Source organism: Chiloscyllium plagiosum, unplaced genomic scaffold, assembly GCF_037043375.1.
Source record: "Chiloscyllium plagiosum isolate Xiang-an unplaced genomic scaffold, Cpla_swu_hap1 HiC_scaffold_41, whole genome shotgun sequence".
In the NCBI taxonomy this organism is placed as follows: domain Eukaryota; kingdom Metazoa; phylum Chordata; class Chondrichthyes; order Orectolobiformes; family Hemiscylliidae; genus Chiloscyllium; species Chiloscyllium plagiosum.
The window spans coordinates 42,626,303-42,649,122 of record NW_028270179.1 but is presented as its reverse complement, the minus strand read 5'-3'; the positions used below and the strand labels follow the sequence as shown (position 1 = coordinate 42,649,122).

Sequence of the window (22,820 nt, the reverse complement as noted above, 5' to 3'; positions counted from 1 at the left end):
TGTAACTCCCTCCCGGGGTATCTCTTATTCTGTATATAAACCACCCCGAACCCCTCAATTAGATTCCAGTCTGTAACTCCCTCCCAGGTATCTGTTATTCTGTATATAAACCCCCCCAAACCCCTCGATTAGATTCCAGTCTGTAACTCCCTCCCGGGTATCTGTTATTCTGTATATAAACCACCCCGAACCCCTCGATTAGATTCCAGTCTGTAACTCCCTCCCCAGGTATCTGTTATTCTGTATATAAACCACCCCGAACCCTTCGATTAGATTCCAGTCTGTAACTCCCTCCCGGGTATCTGTTATTCTGTATATAAACCACCCCGAAACCCTCGATTAGATTCCAGTCTGCAACGCCCTCCCGGGGTATCTGTTATTCTGTATATAAACCACCCCGAACCCCTCGATTAGATTCCAGTCTGTAACTCTCTCCCGGGTATCTGTTATTCTGTATATAAACCACCCCGAACCCCTCGATTAGATTCCAGTCTGTAACCCCCTCCCGGGGTATCTCTTATTCTGTATATAAACCACCCTGAACCCCTCGATTAGATTCCAGTCTGTAACCCCCTCCCGGGGTATCTGTTATTCTGTATATAAACCACCCTGAACCCCTCGATTAGATTCTAGTCTGTAACTCCCTCCTGGGTATCTGTTATTCTGTATATAAACCATCCCGAACCCCTCGATTAGATTCTAGTCTGTAACTCCCTCCCGAGTATCTGTTATTCTGTATATAAACCACCCCGAACCCCTCGATTAGATTCCAGTCTGTAACTCCCTCCCGGGTATCTGTTATTCAGTACATAAACCACCCCGAACCCCTCGATTAGATTCCAGTCTGTAACTCCCTCCCGGGGTATCTCTTATTCTGTATATAAACCACCCCGAACCCCTCAATTAGATTCCAGTCTGTAACTCCCTCCCAGGTATCTGTTATTCTGTATATAAACCCCCCCAAACCCCTCGATTAGATTCCAGTCTGTAACTCCCTCCCGGGTATCTGTTATTCTGTATATAAACCACCCCAAACCCCTCGATTAGATTCCAGTCTGTAACTCCCTCCCGGGTATCTGTTATTCTGTATATAAACCCCCCCAAACCCCTCGATTAGATTCCAGTCTGTAACTCCCTCCCGGGTATCTGTTATTCTGTATATAAACCACCCCGAACCCCTTGATTAGATTCCAGTCTGTATCTCCCTCCCAGGTATCTGTTATTCTGTATATAAACCCCCCCAAACCCCTCGATTAGATTCCAGTCTGTTACTCCCTCCCAGGGTATCTGTTATTCTGTATATAAACCACCCCGAACCCCTCGATTAGATTCCAGTCTGTAACTCCCTCCCAGGTATCTGTTATTCTGTATATAAACCACCCCGTACCCCTCGATTAGATTCCAGTCTGTAACTCCCTCCCGGGTATCTGTTATTCTGTACATAAACCACCCCGAACCCCTCGATTAGATTCCAGTCTGTAACTCCCTCCCGGGTATCTGTTATTCTGTACATAAACCACCCCGAACCCCTCGATTAGATTCCAGTCTGTAACTCCCTCCCGGGTATCTGTTATTCTGTATATAAACCAGCCCGAACCCCTCGATTAGATTCCAGTCTGTAACTCCCTCCAGGGGTATCTGTTATTCTGTATATAAACCACCCCGAACCCTTCGATTAGATTCCAGTCTGTAACTCCCTCCCGGGGTATCTGTTATTCTGTATATAAACCCCACCCCGAACCCCTCGATTAGATTCCAGTCTGTAACTCCCTCCCAGGTATCTGTTATTCTGTATATAAACCACCCCAAACCCCTCGATTAGATTCCAGTCTGTAACTCCCTCCCGGGTATCTGTTATTCTGTATATAAACCACCCCGAACCCCTCGATTAGATTCCAGTCTGTAACTCCCTCCCCAGGTATCTGTTATTCTGTATATAAACCACCCCGAACCCCTCGATTAGATTCCAGTCTGTAACCCCCTCCCGGGGTATCTCTTATTCTGTATATAAACCACCCTGAACCCCTCGATTAGATTCCAGTCTGTAACCCCCTCCCGGGGTATCTGTTATTCTGTATATAAACCACCCTGAACCCCTCGATTAGATTCTAGTCTGTAACTCCCTCCTGGGTATCTGTTATTCTGTATATAAACCATCCCGAACCCCTCGATTAGATTCTAGTCTGTAACTCCCTCCCGAGTATCTGTTATTCTGTATATAAACCACCCCGAACCCCTCGATTAGATTCCAGTCTGTAACTCCCTCCCGGGTATCTGTTATTCAGTATATAAACCACCCCGAACCCCTCGATTAGATTCCAGTCTGTAACTCCCACCCGGGGTTTCTCTTATTCTGTATATAAACCACCCCGAACCCCTCAATTAGATTCCAGTCTGTAACTCCCTCCCAGGTATCTGTTATTCTGTATATAAACCCCCCCAAACCCCTCGATTAGATTCCAGTCTGTAACTCCCTCCCGGGTATCTGTTATTCTGTATATAAACCACCCCAAACCCCTCGATTAGATTCCAGTCTGTAACTCCCTCCCGGGTATCTGTTATTCTGTATATAAACCCCCCCAAACCCCTCGATTAGATTCCAGTCTGTAACTCCCTCCCGGGTATCTGTTATTCTGTATATAAACCACCCCGAACCCCTTGATTAGATTCCAGTCTGTATCTCCCTCCCAGGTATCTGTTATTCTGTATATAAACCCCCCCAAACCCCTCGATTAGATTCCAGTCTGTTACTCCCTCCCAGGGTATCTGTTATTCTGTATATAAACCACCCCGAACCCCTCGATTAGATTCCAGTCTGTAACTCCCTCCCAGGTATCTGTTATTCTGTATATAAACCACCCCGTACCCCTCGATTAGATTCCAGTCTGTAACTCCCTCCCGGGTATCTGTTATTCTGTACATAAACCACCCCGAACCCCTCGATTAGATTCCAGTCTGTAACTCCCTCCCGGGTATCTGTTATTCTGTACATAAACCACCCCGAACCCCTCGATTAGATTCCAGTCTGTAACTCCCTCCCGGGTATCTGTTATTCTGTATATAAACCAGCCCGAACCCCTCGATTAGATTCCAGTCTGTAACTCCCTCCAGGGGTATCTGTTATTCTGTATATAAACCACCCCGAACCCTTCGATTAGATTCCAGTCTGTAACTCCCTCCCGGGGTATCTGTTATTCTGTATATAAACCCCACCCCGAACCCCTCGATTAGATTCCAGTCTGTAACTCCCTCCCAGGTATCTGTTATTCTGTATATAAACCACCCCAAACCCCTCGATTAGATTCCAGTCTGTAACTCCCTCCCGGGTATCTGTTATTCTGTATATAAACCACCCCGAACCCCTCGATTAGATTCCAGTCTGTAACTCCCTCCCCAGGTATCTGTTATTCTGTATATAAACCACCCCGAACCCCTCGATTAGATTCCAGTCTGTAACTCCCTCCCGGGTATCTGTTATTCTGTATATAAACCACCCCGAACCCCTCGATTAGATTCCAGTCTGCAACTCCCTCCCGGGGTATCTGTTATTCTGTATATAAACCACCCCGAACCCCTCGATTAGATTCCAGTCTGTAACTCCCTCCCGGGTATCTGTTATTCTGTATATAAACCACCCCGAACCCCTCGATTAGATTCCAGTCTGTAACCCCCTCCCGGGGTATCTGTTATTCTGTATATAAACCACCCTGAACCCCTCGATTAGATTCCAGTCTGTAACTCCCTCCTGGGTATCTGTTATTCTGTATATAAACCATCCCGAACCCCTCGATTAGATTCTAGTCTGTAACTCCCTCCCGAGTATCTGTTATTCTGTATATAAACCATTCCGAACCCCTCGATTAGATTCCAGTCTGTAACTCCCTCCCGGGTATCTGTTATTCAGTATATAAACCACCCCGAACCCCTCGATTAGATTCCAGTCTGTAACTCCCTCCCGGGGTATCTCTTATTCTGTATATAAACCACCCCGAACCCCTCAATTAGATTCCAGTCTGTAACTCCCTCCCAGGTATCTGTTATTCTGTATATAAACCCCCCCAAACCCCTCGATTAGATTCCAGTCTGTAACTCCCTCCCGGGTATCTGTTATTCTGTATATAAACCACCCCAAACCCCTCGATTAGATTCCAGTCTGTAACTCCCTCCCGGGTATCTGTTATTCTGTATATAAACCCCCCCAAACCCCTCGATTAGATTCCAGTCTGTAACTCACTCCCGGGTATCTGTTATTCTGTATATAAACCACCCCGAACCCCTTGATTAGATTCCAGTCTGTATCTCCCTCCCAGGTATCTGTTATTCTGTATATAAACCCCCCCAAACCCCTCGATTAGATTCCAGTCTGTTACTCCCTCCCAGGGTATCTGTTATTCTGTATATAAACCACCCCGAAACCCTCGATTAGATTCCAGTCTGTAACTCCCTCCCAGGTATCTGTTATTCTGCATATAAACCACCCCGTAACCCTCGATTAGATTCCAGTCTGTAACTCCCTCCCGGGTATCTGTTATTCTGTACATAAACCACCCCGAACCCCTCGATTAGATTCCAGTCTGGAACTCCCTCCCGGGTATCTGTTATTCTGTACATAAACCACCCCGAACCCCTCGATTTGATTCCAGTCTGTAACTCCCTCCCAGGTATCTGTTATTCTGTATATAAACCAACCCGAACCCCTCGATTAGATTCCAGTCTGTAACTCCCTCCAGGGGTATCTGTTATTCTGTATATAAACCACCCCGAACCCTTCGATTAGATTCCAGTCTGTAACTCCCTCCCGGGGTATCTGTTATTCTGTATATAAACCACCCCGAACCCCTCGATTAGATTCCAGTCTGTAACTCCCTCCCCAGGTATCTGTTATTCTGTATATAAACCACCCTGATCCCCTCGATTAGATTCCAGTCTGTAACTCCCTCCCCAGGTATCTGTTATTCTGTATATAAACCACCCCAAACCCCTCGATTAGATTCCAGTCTGTAACTCCCTCCCGGGTATCTGTTATTCTGTATATAAACCCCCCCAAACCCCTCGATTAGATTCCAGTCTGCAACTCCCTCCCGGGGTATCTGTTATTCTGTATATAAACCACCCCGAACCCCTCGATTAGATTCCAGTCTGTAACTCCCTCCCGGGTATCTGTTATTCTGTATATAAACCACCCCGAACCCCTCGATTAGATTCCAGTCTGTAACCCCCTCCCGGGGTATCTGTTATTCTGTATATAAACCACCCTGAACCCCTCGATTAGATTCCAGTCTGTAACTCCCTCCAGGGTATCTGTTATTCTGTATATAAACCATCCCGAACCCCTCGATTAGATTCTAGTCTGTAACTCCCTCCCGAGTATCTGTTATTCTGTATATAAACCATCCCGAACCCCTCGATTAGATTCCAGTCTGTAACTCCCTCCCGGGTATCTGTTATTCAGTATATAAACCACCCCAAACCCCTCGATTAGATTCCGGTCTGTAACTCCCTCCCGGGGTATCTCTTATTCTGTATATAAACCACCCCGAACCCCTCAATTAGATTCCAGTCTGTAACTCCCTCCCAGGTATCTGTTATTCTGTATATAAACCCCCCCAAACCCCTCGATTAGATTCCAGTCTGTAACTCACTCAGGGGTATCTGTTATTCTGTATATAAACCACCCCAAACCCCTCGATTTGATTCCAGTCTGTAACTCCCTCCCGGGTATCTGTTATTCTGTATATAAACCCCCCCAAACCCCTCGATTAGATTCCAGTCTGTAACTCCCTCCCGGGTATCTGTTATTCTGTATATAAACCCCCCCAAACCCCTCGATTAGATTCCAGTCTGTTACTCCCTACCAGGGTATCTGTTATTCTGTATATAAACCACCCCGAACCCCTCGATTAGATTCCAGTCTGTAACTCCCTCCCGGGGGATCTGTTATTCTGTATATAAACCCCCCCCGAACACCTTGATTAGATTCCAGTCTGTAACCCCCTCCCGGGGTATCTGTTATTCTGTATATAAACCCCCCCAAACCCCTCGATTAGATTCCAGTCTGTAACTCCCTCCCGGGTATCTGTTATTCTGTACATAAACCACCCCGAACCCCTCGATTAGATTCCAGTCTGTAACTCCCTCCCGAGTATCTGTTATTGTGTATATAAACCCCCCCAAACCCCTCGATTAGATTCCAGTCTGTAACTCCCTCCCGGGTATCTGTTATTCTGTATATAAACCACCCCGAACCCCTCGATTAGATTCCAGTCTGTAACTCCCTCCCGGGTATCTGTTATTCTGTATATAAACCATCCCGAACCCCTCGATTAGATTCCAGTCTGTAACTCCCTCCCGGGTATCTGTTATTCTGTATATAAACCACCCCGAACCCCTCGATTAGATTCCAGTCTGTAACTCCCTCCCGGGTATCTGTTATTCTGTATATAAACCCCCCCGAACCCCTCGATTAGATTCCAGTCTGTAACTCCCTCCCGGGTATCTGTTATTCTGTATATAAACCACCCCGAACCCCTCGATTAGATTCCAGTCTGCAACTCCCTCCCGGGGTATCTGTTATTCTGTATATAAACCATCCCGAACCCCTCGATTAGATTCCAGTCTGTAACTCCCTCCCGGGTATCTGTTATTCTGTATATAAACCACCCTGAAACCCTCGATTAGATTCCAGTCTGTAACTCCCTCCCCGGGTATCTGTTATTCAGTATATAAACCACCCCGAACCCCTCGATTAGATTCCAGTCTGTAACTCCCTCCCGGGGTATCTCTTATTCTGTATATAAACCACCCCGAACCCCTCAATTAGATTCCAGTCTGTAACTCCCTCCCAGGTATCTGTTATTCTGTATATAAACCCCCCCAAACCCCTCGATTAGATTCCAGTCTGTAACTCCCTCCCGGGTATCTGTTATTCTGTATATAAACCACCCCGAACCCCTCGATTAGATTCCAGTCTGTAACTCCCTCCCGGGTATCTGTTATTCTGTATATAAACCCCCCCAAACCCGTCGATTAGATTCCAGTCTGTAACTCCCTCCCGGGTATCTGTTATTCTGTATATAAACAACCCCGAACCCCTTGATTAGATTCCAGTCTGTATCTCCCTCCCAGGTATCTGTTATTCTGTATATAAACCCCCCCAAACCCCTCGATTAGATTCCAGTCTGTTACTCCCTCCCAGGGTATCTGTTATTCTGTATATAAACCTCCCCGAACCCCTCGATTAGATTCCAGTCTGTAACTCCCTCCCAGGTATCTGTTATTCTGTATATAAACCACCCCGAACCCCTCGATTAGATTCCAGTCTGTAACTCCCTCCCGGGTATCTGTTATTCTGTACATAAACCACCCCGAACCCCTCGATTAGATTCCAGTCTGTAACTCCCTCCCAGGTATCTGTTATTCTGTATATAAACCAGCCCGAACCCCTCGATTAGATTCCAGTCTGTAACTCCCTCCAGGGGTATCTGTTATTCTGTATATAAACCACACCGAACCCTTCGATTAGATTCCAGTCTGTAACTCCCTCCCGGGGTATCTGTTATTCTGTATATAAACCACCCCAAACCCCTCGATTAGATTCCAGTCTGTAACTCCCTCCCGGGTATCTGTTATTCTGTATATAAACCACCCCGAACCCCTCGATTAGATTCCAGTCTGCAACTCCCTCCCGGGGTATCTGTTATTCTGTATATAAACCACCCCGAACGCCTCGATTAGATTCCAGTCTGTAACTCCCTCCCGGGTATCTGTTATTCTGTATATAAACCACCCCGAACCCCTCGATTAGATTCCAGTCTGTAACCCCCTCCCGGGGTATCTGTTATTCTGTATATAAACCACCCTGAACCCCTCGATTAGATTCCAGTCTGTAACTCCCTCCTGGGTATCTGTTATTCTGTATATAAACCATCCCGAACCCCTCGATTAGATTCTAGTCTGTAACTCCCTCCCGAGTATCTGTTATTCAGTATATAAACCACCCCGAACCCCTCGATTAGATTCCAGTCTGTAATTCCCTCCCGGGGTATCTCTTATTCTGTATATAAACCACCCCGAACCCCTCAATTAGATTCCAGTCTGTAACTCCCTCCCAGGTATCTGTTATTCTGTATATAAACCCCCCCAAACCCCTCGATTAGATTCCAGTCTGTAACTCCCTCCCGGGTATCTGTTATTCTGTATATAAACCACCCCAAACCCCTCGATTTGATTCCAGTCTGTAACTCCCTCCCGGGTATCTGTTATTCTGTATATAAACCCCCCCAAACCCCTCGATTAGATTCCAGTCTGTAACTCCCTCCCGGGGTATCTCTTATTCTGTATATAAACCACCCCGAACCCCTCGATTAGATTCCAGTCTGTAACTCCCTCCCGGGGGATCTGTTATTCTGTATATAAACCCCCCCGAACACCTCGATTAGATTCCAGTCTGTAACTCCCTCCCGGGTATCTGTTATTCTGTATATAAACCACCCCGAACCCCTCGATTAGATTCCAGTCTGTAACTCCCTCCCGGGTATCTGTTATTTTGTATGTAAACCACCCCGAACCCCTCGATTAGATTCCAGTCTGTAACCCCCTCCCGGGGTATCTGTTATTCTGTATATAAACCACCCTGAACCCCTCGATTAGATTCCAGTCTGTAACTCCCTCCCAGGTATCTGTTATTCTGTATATAAACCACCCCGAACCCCTCGATTAGATTCCAGTCTGTAACTCACTCCTGGGTATCTGTTATTCTGTATATAAACCACCCCGAACCCCTCGATTAGATTCCAGTCTGTAACTCACTCCTGGGTATCTGTTATTCTGGATATAAACCACCCCGAACCCCTCGATTAGGTTCTAGTCTGTAACTCCCTCCCGAGTATCTGTTATTCTGTATATTAGCCACCCCGAACCCCTCGATTAGATTCCAGTCAGTAACTCCCTCCCGGGGTATCTCTTATTCTGTATATAAACCCCCCCGAACCCCTCGATTAGATTCCAGTCTGTAACTCCCTCCCGGGTATCTGTTATTCTGTATATAAACCACCCCGAACCCCTCGATTAGATTCAAGTCTGTAACTCCCTCCTGGGTATCTGTTATTCTGTATATAAACCACCCCGAACCCCTCGATTAGATTCCAGTCTGTAACACCCTCCCGGGGAGCTGTTATTCTGTATATAAACCACCCCGAACCCCTCGATTCGATTCCAGTCTGTCACTCCCTCCCGGGGAAGCTGTTATTCTGTATATAAACCCCCCCGAACCCCTCGATTAGATTCCGGTCTGTAACTCCCTCCCGGGTATCTGTTATTCTGTATATAAACCACCCCGAACCCCTCGATTAGATTCCAGTCTGTAACTCCCTCCCGGGTATCTGTTATTCTGTATATAAACCACCCTGAACCCCTCGATTAGATTCCAGTCTGTAACTCCCTCCCGGGTATCTGTTATTCTGTATATAAACCACCCTGAACCCCTCGATTAGATTCCAGTCTGTAACACCCTCCCGGGGAGCTGTTATTCTGTATATAAACCACCCCGAACCCCTCGATTCGATTCCAGTCTGTCACTCCCTCCCGGGGAAGCTGTTATTCTGTATATAAACCCCCCCGAACCCCTCGATTAGATTCCGGTCTATAACTCCCTCCCGGGTATCTGTTATTCTGTATATAAACCACCCCGAACCCCTCGATTAGATTCCAGTCTGTAACTCTCTCCCGGGTATCTGTTATTCTGTATATAAACCCCCCCAAACCCCTCGATTAGATTCCAGTCTGTAACTCCCTCCCCGGGGGAGCTGTTATTCTGTATATAAACCCCCCCGAACCCCTCGATTAGATTCCAGTCTGTAACTCCCTCCCTGGGTATCTGTTATTCTGTATATAAACCCCCCCAAACCCCTCGATTAGATTCCAGTGTGTAACTCCCTCCCGGGGGATCTGTTATTCTGTATATAAACCACCCCGAACCCCTCGATTAGATTCCAGTCTGTAACTCCCTCCCCGGGGTATCTGTTATTCTGTATATAAACCACCCCAAACCCCTCGATTAGATTCCAGTCTGTAACTCCCTCCCGGGTATCTGTTATTCTGTATATAAACCACCCCGAACCCCTCGATTAGATGCCAGTCTGTAACTCCCTCCCGGGTATCTGTTATTCTGTATATAAACCACCCCGAACCCCTCGATTAGATTCCAGTCTGTAACTCCCTCCCGGGGTATCTGTTATTCTGTATATAAACCACCCCGAACCCCTCGATTAGATTCCAGTCTGTAACTCCCTCCCGGGTGTGTGGTTTTTCGTTATAAATCCCGAAGTGTTGTTTCGTTTCCAGTTGGGTTTAAGCAAAGGTGAAGCCAGCATTGGCCTGTGAGCTACAACAACAACTTTGATTCATCAAGCGCCGTCCACACACATTTATTTGAATCCTCTGTCCGCGGGTGATGGAGAAGGGACCTGCCGGGTATGGGAGGAGAGGGTGCCGTAACTGCCCATCTCCCTTCCCCCCCCCCATCCGAGTTCCGGCTCAGGGGTATTCCTGCGGGGGGAGTATGTCTTCGTCCTTGGGGACCAGCCTGTTTGTGAGGACAATGCCGAACCTCTCCTTGAGGACCCAGGGTATCTCCTCGTCCGTCAGCTCCCTCGTGGCCTTGCGGTCACCGTCGGCACTGAACTCTGTCTCGATGAGGCGCCGCCCCATGTAGGTGATCAGCCCACCGGGCAGGTGGAGGCAGCAGAAGGACTTGCGGGCGAAGATGGAGCTGGCGGAGGTTTGGTGGTAATGGCACATGGCCCTGAAGTCACCCCAGGCCCGGAGCTCTGTGCTGAAGGTGTAGAGGGTGGCGTCCGGTTGGTCTGTCGGCCCTGGGCTGGAGAGCGGGTAGCGCCGCAGCCGCCAGTCCCCCCCGCCCCTCGCCAGCTGGAGGTGGAACAGCCCGTTCTCCTGGCGTTCCAGGTGGCCGTCCTCCAGGGGCAGGGGCCAGCGAAAGGAGTTCCCGAACCCCACGTCGCAGAGCCAGCCACGGTGCCCGCCCTCACCGACCGTCACCAGCAGGAGGAGGTGGTCTTTGGGTGGGCCCAGGCACTGGGTGACGGAGTTGCGGACCCGGCCGGACACCAGCTGGACCTGGTAGCCCAGGGCTTGCAGGAGCCAGGAGAAGAGGCCATTCAGCTCGTAACAGAAGCCACCCCGCTTCTGGATCACCACTTTCTGGTACACCGCGGGCAGAACCAACTCAATGCGCTCCCCGCAGTGGATGGCCAGGCTGCCAAAGGGCACTGCCAGGAGGTGCTGCCGGTGGATAGCCTTGAGATTCTCCAGTGATGGCTCGGTCGCTCCCCCGTAGCCAATACGGGACAGGTACTCGCTGGCGTCCATTCTACTGGGAGAGGAAAGGGGGTAGGTCACAGAGTCGCCGAGAGATGCGGGCCCTTCGGCCCAACCCGTCCGTGCCGATCCCAGATACCCTTAACCCAATCTGGTCCCACTCGCCAGGACTTGGCCTATACCCCCTTCCTCTTCATGTCCCCTTCCAGATGCCTTTTAAGTGCCACAACTGTACCCTTTCACAGGTGCGCCATCTGCCTGGTTGTGTCACCAGCTGGTACGGCCAACCGTACCGTTCACGATCGGAGACGGTGACAGAGAGGGGGGTGAACTCGGCCCGGACAGTCACAAAGGCCCAACCTCCCGTCTACCGAACCGATCTCCCAGAGCCCGCTGTCAAGGAAAGGCCTCCAGCGTTCTCAAAGATCCACCCCAGTGTTTTTTTCCACAACCTCTCTCCCATCGGGGAGACGCCTGAACCAGGGGGGTTTCAAAGCAGTTCCTACCCTCCTGTTGTTAGGAGACTGAATGGGCTGTCAAACTCTCGAACATTCGCCTGTCCCTGCGTTTTGGTTTATGCCGCTGTTTACCTATTATTCGCTTATCTACGCCGCGTCAGTCTGTGACCGGCCTGTTTCGCTGGCAAGACGTTACACATGACGATAAACTCAATCCAGTTCACCTCACATAATGTGGCAGGGGAACGAGACGGGAATACTACTGGACGGTGAAGTCAGTAAGGATAACCGAGTTCGCGTCGCCAAGGGGAGGAGTAGGCAGAGAGCAGATGAACGCAAAGGAAATGGCGGTTGGAAATGCAGAGTACAGTGGGTAAGGTAGATAAACACAGCGGTGCCTGGGAGTATGATGATATTGTGATCGCTGATATGTTTGAAGGAAGGGCGTGTTTGGCAACTGAATGTTCCAGGATATAGATGCTTCAGATAGGACAGGGAGGGAAGTCAAAGGAGGGGGGGGGGAGGAGAAGTCAGGGATGATATCACGTCTGCGCTAAAGGAGGACTTGACAATCGGTGCAGGAGTAGGCCCATTGAGCCTGCACCGCCATTCAATATGACCAGGGCTGACCGTCCTCAATCAGTCTCCTGTTCCTGCCTTATCCCCATAACCCTTGATCCCACTATCCTTGAGAGCTCTGTCCAACTCTTTCTTAAACGAATCCAGAGACTGGGCCCCCACTGCCCCCTGGGGCAGAGCATTCCCACACACTCTCTGGGTGAAGACATTTCTCCCCATCTCTGCCCGAAACGGCCTACCCCGTATTTTTAAGCTGTGTCCTCTGGTTCGGCCCCTCACCCCCCCCCCATCAGCGGAAACACGTTTCCTGCCTCCAGAGGGTCCAATCATTTCATAATCTTCTTCCTCTCGATCAGATCCCCTCTCAGTCTTCGTCAAGTTGATAGACGAAGGAAGGGCTGTTGGTGTCATACACATGGACTTTAGTAAGACATTTGGTTAAGGTTCCCCGCGGTCGACTAATGGAGAAAGTGAAGTCACATGGTGTCCTAGCTCAGCGGGTAAAGAACTGGTTGAGCAACAGGAGACAGAGAGTAGTCGTTGAAGGGAGTTTCTGGAAATGGGGGAAAGGTGACCAGTGGCGTCCCACAAGAGGGGGGGTCAGTGCTGGGGCTGCTGCTGTTTGTAATACACATCAATGACCTGGAAGAGGGCCCTGTGGGTCTGATCAGCAAGTTTGCAGATGACACGAGGGTTGGTGGAGTAGCAGAAGGCTGTCAGAGAATCCAGGAGGATATAGATAGACCGGAGAGTTGGGCGGAGAGGTGGCAGACGGGATTTTTGGGGAGTCTAATTCGAGAGCGAACTGTACTATCAATGGAGGAGCCTTGGGAGAAGTTGGTGGGCGGAGAGATCTGGGAGTTCCGGTCCGTTATACCCTGTAGGCACAGGGGGATAGAGTGGTCGAGAAGGCATACGGTATACTAGCCTTCATCAGACGGGGCATTGAGTACAACAGCTGGCAAGTCTTGTTAAAACATTTAGGAGTACGGTTCTGGTCGCCACATTACCGAAAGGATGCGGACGCTTTGGAAAGGGTGCAGAGGAGGTTTACGGTGGGGGGGGGGGTGCCGCCCGGTGTGGGAAGGTGCGGGCTACGAGGAGAGGTTGAGTCGGGTAGGTTTATTTTCACCAGGAAAAAGGAGATTGAGGGGGGGGTGGTGGGGAGCTGATTGAGGGCTACAAAGTCATGAAGGTGGCTCGAGAGAAGCTTTCTCAGAGAGTGAGGGATTCGGTAACAAGACGTCACGCGTTCGAGGTGACAGGCGAAGAGTTTAAGGGGGGTAGAGGCGGCAAGTGCTTTACACGGAGGGTGCGAGGTGCCTGGAACGCGTTGCCAGCAGAGGTGGTAGAGGCGGGCACAGTAGATTCATTTAAGGTGTATCTGGACAGATGCAGGAGCAGGTGGGGGACAGTACATTCGGATTGGCTCAGGCTTGGAGGGCCTGTTCCTGGCCTGTAAAATTTCTTTGCTCTCAACTCAATCCACTACATCCTCCGGCAGCTCATTCCACACACCCTCTGCGTGAAAAACGTTGCCCCTTCGTTCCCTTTTATATCTTTCCCCTCTCACCCTAAACCTTTGTCCCTCTAGTTCTGGGCTCCCCCACCCCAGGGGGGAAAAGACTCTGACTATTTACCCTATCCATGCCCCCCCGTCACGATTTCATACACCCCTCAGCCTCCGACGCTCCAGGGAAAACAGCCCCAGCTCGTTCAGCCTCTCCCTGTAGCTCAGACCCTCCAACCCTGGCAACATCCTTGTAAATCTTTTCTGAGCCCTTTCACAACATCTTTCCGATCGGAAGGAGACCAGAATTGCACGCAATATTCCAACAGTGGCCTAACCAATGTCCTGTACAGCCGCAACATGACCTCCCAACTCCTGTACTCAATACTCTGACCAATAAAGGAAAGCCTACCAAACGCTGCCTTCACTATCCTATCCACCTGGGACTCCACTTTCAAGGAGCTATGAACCTGCACTCCAAGGTCTCTTTGTTCAGCAACGTCAGCGCAGTGGGGGTGGCAAAGTCCCCTTTTCCCAGCGCCACCCCTCCCTTCATCTGGTCAACAGGAAGGAGGTATCTTGGAGCCAATTTCCCAAGGATCTGGAGTCATCCATAGCCCTAATCCATGAGGAAATGGTGCCCAATGTTCATTGGTGGAGGGATGATGGGTGTCACACAAAGAATCAATGTGCCCTGCAGCCATCCTTTCCCCCTCCCGGTGGGATTAAGCCAGTCTGTGGTTGTCATTTGTAGCTCCCCATCTGCCAGACCACCCCCCCGGAACCATTCAGCTACCAGCCCTCTTCCACAGTCAGGCCCCTCACACATTGATCACCCGAGCGGGAGCTGGGAACTTACAAATATCATAACTGTCAAGCAATGGCCACCTCCATTGAGAGAGAATCTAACCATCGCCCTCTTGACGTTCAATGGTGTTACTGTCACTGAATCCCCCTCCCCCCCCACTATCAACATCCTGGGGGTTCCCATTGAGAGAGAATCTAACCATCGCCCCCTTGACGTTCAATGGTGTTACCATCACTGAATTCCCCCCTCCCCCCCACTATCAACATCCTGGGGGTTCCCATTGAGAGAGAATCTAACCATCGCCCCCTTGACGTTCAATGGTGTTACCGTCACTGAATCCCCCCCTCCCCCCACTATCAACATCCTGGGGGTCCCCATTGAGAGAGAATCTAACCATCGCCCCCTTGACGTTCAATGGTGTTACCGTCACTGAATCCCCCCTCCTACCCCCCCACTATCAACATCCTGGGGGTTCCCATTGAGAGAGAATCTAACCATCGCCCCCTTGACGTTCAATGGCGTTACCGTCACTGAATCCCCCCTCCCCCCCCCCCCACTATCAACATCCTGGGGGTTCCCATTGAGCAGAAACTGAACTGGGACCCAGGCCCATATCAATCCTGTGGCTACAAGAGCAGGGTCAGAGGCTGGGAACCCTGCAGCGAGTAACTCCCTCTCCTGACTTCCACCCCCCACCCCCCTCCCACCCCCCACCAAAGCCTGTCCTGCCATCAACAAGACAGGAGTCAGGAGGGTGAGGGAATACACCCCCCCCCCCATTTGCCCAGCGACACTCGAGATACTCCATATCCTCTGGGACACAGTGAACACCCCTCCCCTTCCCCCCCACCTCAATCGAGACGCTAGCCCCCCCCCCCCCCCCCCGCCACCTTCCGCACCCACTCCCTCTTGACCTCTGACATCTAGCGGCAGCAGCGTGTCCCATCTGCAAGACGCAATGACTGCCCCGTTTGAACTTGCCACCCCTTACCCCATACAGGGGGCGGCAGACGCAGAGGAAGGCCAGCCCCTGCCCGTCTCTTCCAAGCCCCCCCCCTCACATCCCGGCTCGGCTGAGCAGCCAGGGACCAAATCCTGGAACTCCCTCCCTAACGGCATTGTGTACCCGACACCACACAGTGGGCTGTAGGGATGCGACACGTCAAGATGGGCATAAGGAGAGATTTGGCTACGGGAGATAAAATTAGATCAGTCAGTGAAAAAGACATCTTTTTCAATTAGAGATGCGCAGGACACTCTGGACAGGAACATATTGTCCCTGAGAACTCCAGGAAGACATTGCAAAAGATCAGGGTCAGCGCTGAGGGAGCGGGCGCTGTCAGTGGTCAGAGCTAAGGGAGTGGGCACTGTCGGAGGGTCAGGGCTGAGGGAGTGGGCACTGTCGGAGGGTCAGTACCGAGGGAGTGGGCACTGTGGGAGGGTCAGCGCTGAGGGAGTGGGCACTGTCAGTGGTCAGAGCTAAGGGAGTGGGCACTGTTGGAGGGTCAGCGCTGAGGGAGTGGGCACTGTCAGTGGTCAGAGCTAAGAGAGTGCGCACTGTCGGAGGGTCAGAGCTAAGGGAGTGGGCACTGTCGGAGGGTCAGGGCTGAGGGAGCGGGCGCTGTTGGAGGGTCAGCACTGAGGGAGCGGGCGCTGTCAGTGGTCAGAGCTAAGGGAGTGGGCACTGTCGGAGGGTCAGGGCTGAGGGAGCGGGCGCTGTTGGAGGGTCAGCGCTGAGGGAGCGGGCGCTGTCAGTGGTCAGAGCTAAGGGAGTGGGCACTGTCGGAGGGTCAGGGCTGAGGGAGCGGGCGCTGTCAGTGGTCAGAGCTAAGGGAGTGGGCACTGTTGGAGGGTCAGGGCTGAGGGAGCGGGCGCTGTCAGTGGTCAGAGCTAAGGGAGTGGGCACTGTTGGAGGGTCAGGGCTGAGGGAGTGGGCACTGTTGGAGGGTCAGAGCTAAGGGAGTGGGCACCGTTGGAGGGTCAGGGCTGAGGGAGCGGGCGCTGTCAGTGGTCAGAGCTAAGGGAGTGGGCACTGTCGGAGGGTCAGGGCTGAGGGAGTGGGCACTGTCAGTGGTCAGAGCTAAGGGAGTGGGCACTGTTGGAGGGTCAGGGCTGAGGGAGTGGGCACTGTCAGTGGTCAGAGCTAAGGGAGTGGGCACTGTTGGAGGGTCAGAGCTGAGGGAGTGGGCACTGTCAGTGGTCAGAGCTAAGGGAGTGGGCACTGTTGGAGGGTCAGAGCTGAGTGAGTGCCACGCTGTCGGACGGTCAGCGCCAAGGGAGTGGGCACTGTTGGAGGGTCAGGGCTGAGGGAGTGGGCACTGTCAGTGATCAGAGCTAAGGGAGTGGGCACTGTTGGAGGGTCAGAGCTGAGTGAGTGCCACGCTGTCGGACGGTCAGCGCCAAGGGAGTGGGCACTGTTGGAGGGTCAGAGCTAAGGGAGTGGGCACTGTTGGAGGGTCAGGTCTGAGTGAGTGCCACGCTGTCGGACGGTCAGCGCCAAGGCAGTGGGCACTGTTGGAGGGTCAGAGCTAAGGGAGTGGGCACTGTTGGAGGGTCAGAGCTGAGGGAGTGGGCACTGTTGGAGGGTCAGCGCTGAGGGAGTGGGCACTGTTGGAGGGTCAGCACTGAGGGAGTGGGCACTGTTGGAGGGTCAGCACTGAGGGAGTGGGCACTGTCAGTGGTCAGAGCTAAGGAGTGGGCACTGTTGGAGGGTCAGCACTGAGGGAGCGGGCACTGTCAGTGTCAGAGCTAAGGGAGTGGGCACTGTTGGAGGTCAGGGCTGAGGGAGTGGCACTGTCAGTGGTCAGAGCTAAGGGAGTGGGCACTGTTGGAGGGTCAGCACTGAGGGAGCGGGCGCTGTCAGTGGTCAGAGCTAAGGGAGTGGGCACTGTTGGAGGGTCAGGGCTGAGGGAGTGGGCACTGTTGGAGGGTCAGAGCTAAGGGAGTGGGCCACTGTTGGAGGGTCAGTGCTGAGGGAGTGGGCACTGTTGGAGGTCAGCACTGAGGGAGCGGGCACTGTCAGTGGTCAGAGCTAAGGGAGTGGGCACTGTTGGAGGGTCAGAGCTAAGGGAGTGGGCACTGTTGGAGGGTCAGTGCTGAGGGAGTGGGGCACTGTCGGAGGGTCAGGTCTGTGGGAGTGGGCACTGTTGGAGGGTCAGAGCTAAGGGAGTGGGCACAGTTGGAGGGTCAGTGCTGAGGGAGTGGGCACTGTCGGAGGGTCAGCGCTGAGGGAGTGGGCACTGTTGGAGGGTCAGTGCTGGAGGGAGTGGGCACTGTCGGAGGGTCAGCGCTGAGGGAATGGGCACTGTCGGAGGGTCAGAGCTAAGGGAGTGGGCACTGTCGGAGGGTCAGTGCTGAGGGAATGGGCACTGTTGGAGGGTCAGCACTGAGGGAGTGGGCACTGTTGGAGGGTCAGCACTGAGTGATGGGCACTGTTGGAGGGTCAGCGCTGAGGGAGTGGGCACTGTTGGAGGGTCAGCACTGAGGGAGTGGGCACTGTTGGAGGTCAGAGCTAAGGGAGTGGGCACTGTTGGAGGGTCAGGGCTGAGTGAGTGGGCACTGTCGGAGGGTCAGCGCTGAGGGAATGGGCACTGTCGGAGGGTCAGAGCTAAGGGAGTGGGCACTGTTGGAGGGTCAGCACTGAGGGTGTGGGCACTGTCGGAGGGTCAGAGCTAAGGGAGTGGGCACTGATGGAGGTCAGCGCTGAGGGAGTGGGCACTGTTGGAGGGTCAGCACTGAGGGAGTGGGCACTGTCGGAGGGTCAGCACTGAGGGAGTGGGCACTGTTGGAGGGTCAGTGCTGAGGGAGTGGGCACTGTCGGAGGGTCAGCGCTGAGGGAGTGGGCACTGTTGGAGGGTCAGCACTGAGGGAGTGGGCACTGTTGGAGGGTCAGCGCTGAGGGAGTGGGCACGGTCGGAGGGTCAGCGCTGAGGGAATGGGCACTGTCGGAGGTCAGCGCTGAGGGAGTGGGCTCTGTTGGAGGGTCAGCACTGAGGGAGTGGGCACTGTCGGAGGGTCAGTGCTGAGGGAGTGGGCACTGTTGGAGGGTCAGCACTGAGGGAGTGGGCACTGTCGGAGGGTCAGCGCTGAGGGAGTGGGCACTGTTGGAGGGTCAGCACTGAGCTGAGGGAGTGGGCACTGTCGGAGGGTCAGTGCTGAGGGAGTGGGCACTGTTGGAGGGTCAGCACTGAGGGAGTGGGCACTGTCGGAGGGTCAGCGCTGAGGGAGTGGGCACTGTCGGAGGGTCAGCACTGAGTGAGTGGGCACTGTTGGAGGGTCAGCGCTGAGGGAGTGGGCACTGTCGGAGGGTCAGCACTGAGCGAGTGGGCACTGTTGGAGGGTCAGCGCTGAGGGAGTGGGCACTGTCGGAGGGTCAGCACTGAGCGAGTGGGCACTGTTGGAGGGTCAGAGCTAAGGGAGTGGGCACTGTTGGAGGGTCAGCACTGAGGGAATGGGCACTGTTGGAGGGTCAGCGCTGAGGGAGTGGGCACTGTTGGAGGGTCAGCGCTGAGGGAGCTCCCAGTCACACTCTCATTCTCTCCGACCACAATTCTCTCTCTCTCTCTCTCTGCCCCTCCTGAGTCTCTCTATTTCTCTCCCTCACAGTCTCCCTCTCTCATCCTTGCCTAAGTCTCTCTCTCTCTCTCTCCCCCTGCCTGTCCCAGTCACACTCTCTCTCTCTCTCCGCACCGTATCTTTCTCTCCCTCTCCTCCCAGTTTCTCTCTCCCTCCGTCTCTCTCTCTCTCTATCTCCCCCCCCAGTCTCTCTCTCTCTCTTCCCCCCCAGTCTCTCTCTCTCTCTCCCCCCCCCCCAGTCTCTCCCTCTCTCTCTCTCTCTCCCCCCAGTCTCTCTCTCTCCCCTCCAGTCTCTCTCTCCCCCCAGTCTCTCTCTTTCCCCCCAGTCTCTCTCTCTCTCTCTTTCTCTCCCCCCAGTCTCTCTCTCTCGCCCCCAAATCTCTCTCTCTCACCCCCCCAGTCTCTCTCTCTCTCCCTCCCCCCCCAGTCTCTCTCTCTCCCCCCCAGTCTCTCTCTCTCTCTCCCACCGTCTCTCTCTCTCTCCCCCCCCAGTCTCTCTCTCTCTCCCCCCCAGTCTCTCTCTCTCTCTCTCTCCCCCCAGTCTCTCTCTCTCTCTCTCCCCCAGTCTCTCTCTCTCTCTCCCCCCCCAGTCTCTCTCTCTCTCTCTCACTCCCCCCCAGTCTCTCTCTCTCTCTCCCCCCCAGTCTCTCTCTCTCTCTCCCCCCCAGTCTCTCTCCCTCTCTCTCTCCCCCAGTCTCTCTCTCTCTCTCCCCCCAGTCTCTCTCTCTCTCCCCCCCGTCTCTCTCTCTCTCTCTCCCCCCAGTCTCTCTCTCTCTCCTCCCCCAGTCTCTCTCTCTCTCCTCCCCCAGTCTCTCTCTCTCTCCCCCCAGTCTCTCTCTCTCTCTCCCCCCAGTCTCTCTCTCTCTCCCCCCAGTCTCTCTCTCTCTCTCCCCCCAGTCTCTCTCTCTCTCCCCCCCAGTCTCTCTCTCTCTCTCCTCCCCCAGTCTCTCTCTCTCTCTCCCCCCCCCCCAGTCTCTCTCTCTCTCTCCCCCCCAGTCTCTCTCTCTCTCTCCCCCCGTCTCTCTCTCTCTCTCCCCCCAGTCTGTCTCTCTCTCCCCCCCAGTCTCTCTCTCTCTCTCCTCCCCCAGTCTCTCTCTCTCTCCCCCCAGTCTCTCTCTCTCTCTCTCTCCCCCCCGTCTCTCTCTCTCTCTCCCCCCAGTCTCTCTCTCTCTCTCTCCCCCCAGTCTCTCTCTCTCCACCCCCAGTCTCTCTCTCTCTCTCTCCCCCCCCCAGTCTCTCTCTCTCTCTCCCCCCCAGTCTCTCTCTCTCTCCCCCCAGTCTCTCTCTCTCTCTCCCCCCAGTCTCTCTCTCTCTCCCCCCAGTCTCTCTCTCTCTCTCTCTCCCCCCCGTCTCTCTCTCTCTCCCCCCAGTCTCTCTCTCTCTCTCTCCCCCCCGTCTCTCTCTCTCTCTCCCCCCAGTCTCTCTCTCTCTCTCTCCCCCCAGTCTCTCTCTCTCCACCCCCAGTCTCTCTCTCTCTCTCTCTCCCCCCAGTCTCTCTCTCTCTCCCTCCCCCCAGTCTCTCTCTCTCTCCCCCCAGTCTCTCTCTCTCTCTCTCTCCCCCCCGTCTCTCTCTCTCTCTCCCCCCAGTCTCTCTCTCTCTCTCTCCCCCCAGTCTCTCTCTCTCCACCCCCAGTCTCTCTCTCTCTCTCTCCCCCCCCAGTCTCTCTCTCTCTCTCCCCCCCAGTCTCTCTCTCTCTCCCCCCAGTCTCTCTCTCTCTCTCTCTCTCCCCCCAGTCTCTCTCTCTCTCTCTCTCTCCCGCCAGTCTCTCTCTCTCCCCCCCCCCAGTCTCTCTCTCTCTCTCTCCCCCCCAGTCTCTCTCTCTCTCTCCCCCCCCAGTCTCTCTCTCTCTCTCTCCCCCCAGTCTCTCTCTCTCCCCCCCCCCCAGTCTCTCTCTCTCTCTCTCCCCCCCCCAGTCTCTCTCTCTCTCCTCCCCCAGTCTCTCTCTCTCTCCCCCCAGTCTCTCTCTCTCCCCCCCCCAGTCTCTCTCTCTCTCCTCCCCCAGTCTCTCTCTCTCTCCTCCCCCAGTCTCTCTCTCTCTCGCCCCCCAGTCTCTCTCTCTCTCCTCCCCCAGTCTCTCTCTCTCTCCCCCCAGTCTCTCTCTCTTCCCCCCCCCAGTCTCTCTCTCTCTCCTCCCCCAGTCTCTCTCTCTCTCCCCCCCCCAGTCTCTCTCTCTCCCCCCCCCAGTCTCTATCTCTCTCCTCCACCAGTCTCTCTCTCTCCCCCCCCAGTCTCTCTCTCTCTCCTCCCCCAGTCTCTCTCTCTCTCCCCCCCAGTCTCTCTCTCTCTCCTCCCCCAGTCTCTCTCTCTCTCCCCCCCAGTCTCTCTCTCCCCCCCAGTCTCTCTCTCTCTCCTCCCCCAGTCTCTCTCTCTCCCCCCCCCAGTCTCTCTCTCTCTCCTCCCCCAGTCTCTCTCTCTCTCCCCCCCCAGTCTCTCTCTCTCTCTCCCCCCCCAGTCTCTCTCTCTCTCCTCCCCCAGTCTCTCTCTCTCCCCCCCCAGTCTCTCTCTCTCTCTCTCCCCCCCAGTCTCTCTCTCTCTCTCTCCCCCCCAGTCTCTCTCTCTCTCCCCACAGTCTCTCTCTCTCTCCCCCCCAGTCTCTCTCTCTCTCTCCCCCCAGTCTCTCTCTCTCCTCCCCCAGTCTCTCTCTCTCTCCCCCCCAGTCTCTCTCTCTCTCCTCCCCCAGTCTCTCTCTCTCTCCCCCCCAGTCTCTCTCTCCTCCCCCAGTCTCTCTCTCTCCCCCCCCCAGTCTCTCTCTCTCTCCTCCCCCAGTCTCTCTCTCTCTCCCCCCCCCAGTCTCTCTCTCTCCCCCCCCAGTCTCTCTCTCTCTCCTCCCCCAGTCTCTCTCTCTCCCCCCCCCAGTCTCTCTCTCTCTCTCTCCCCCCCAGTCTCTCTCTCTCTCTCTCCCCCCCAGTCTCTCTCTCTCTCCCCCCATTCTCTCTCTGTCTCTCCCCCCAGTCTCTCTCTCTCTCTCTCCCCCCAGTCTCTCTCTCTCTCTCTCCCTCAGTCTCTCTCTGTCTCACACACACACACCCCCCAGCCCTCTCCCTGTGCTCTCTCTGCCTGCCTCGCATTCCTGGTGCAGTCTATCTGAGGTACTGGACACATACTCTGACCTCCTGAGCTGCAGGCTTCTCGCTGTTCTCCCCTCACCCTCCCCTCGAAGCGGGGGAGGGAAATGACAGGGACTGTGGCCTGATGCTGGGTCAGCTCCAATACCCGGTGCTCCGATCCAGAGCGGAACTACCAGGGCGTTACAAAACAGCGACACTTCCTGCATCAAGCACAGAGAGCTCATTCCATCACTGCCTCCCCCTCTCTCCCACTCACTGTCTCCCCCCTCTCCCACTCACTGTCTCCCCCTCTCTCCCTCTCACTGTCTCCCCCTCTCTCTCACTCACTGTCTCCCCCTCTCTCCCACTCACTGTCTCCCCCTCTCTCCCACTCACTGTCTCCCCCTCTGTCTCACTGTCTCCCCCTCTCTCCCACTCACTGTCTCCCCCTCTCTCTCACTGTCTCCCCCTCTCTCTCACTCACTGTCTCTCCCTCTCTCCCACTCAC

At 53.8% G+C, this 22,820-nt stretch overlaps 1 protein-coding gene across 6 annotated transcripts; it reads right to left on the bottom strand.

Annotated features, from left to right (window-relative positions):
* Positions 1-10,394: 10,394 nt before the first annotated feature.
* Positions 10,395-22,533, bottom strand: LOC122545847 (arylamine N-acetyltransferase, pineal gland isozyme NAT-3-like). Of its 6 annotated transcripts, none has more exons than XM_087981802.1 (2): positions 22,376-22,533; positions 10,395-11,386 (listed from the first exon to the last, which is right to left on the bottom strand). In XM_087981802.1, exon 2 carries the CDS (start codon positions 11,383-11,385, stop codon positions 10,534-10,536), a length of 852 nt encoding a protein of 283 aa, XP_087837928.1. In that variant the 5' UTR covers position 11,386; positions 22,376-22,533; the 3' UTR covers positions 10,395-10,533. The 6 variants fall into 6 exon arrangements, with proteins under 6 accessions (XP_087837928.1, XP_087837927.1, XP_087837926.1 ...); XM_087981801.1 differs by having other exon boundaries at positions 10,395-11,389; positions 22,376-22,513; XM_087981800.1 differs by having other exon boundaries at positions 22,370-22,503.
* Between the last annotated feature and the right edge of the window lie 287 nt (positions 22,534-22,820).

Excerpts from the sequence above, each read along its gene's own strand:
- LOC122545847 (XM_087981802.1), bottom strand. The coding sequence starts at position 11,385 with ATGGACGCCAGCGAGTACCTGTCCCGTATTGGCTACGGGGGAGCGACC.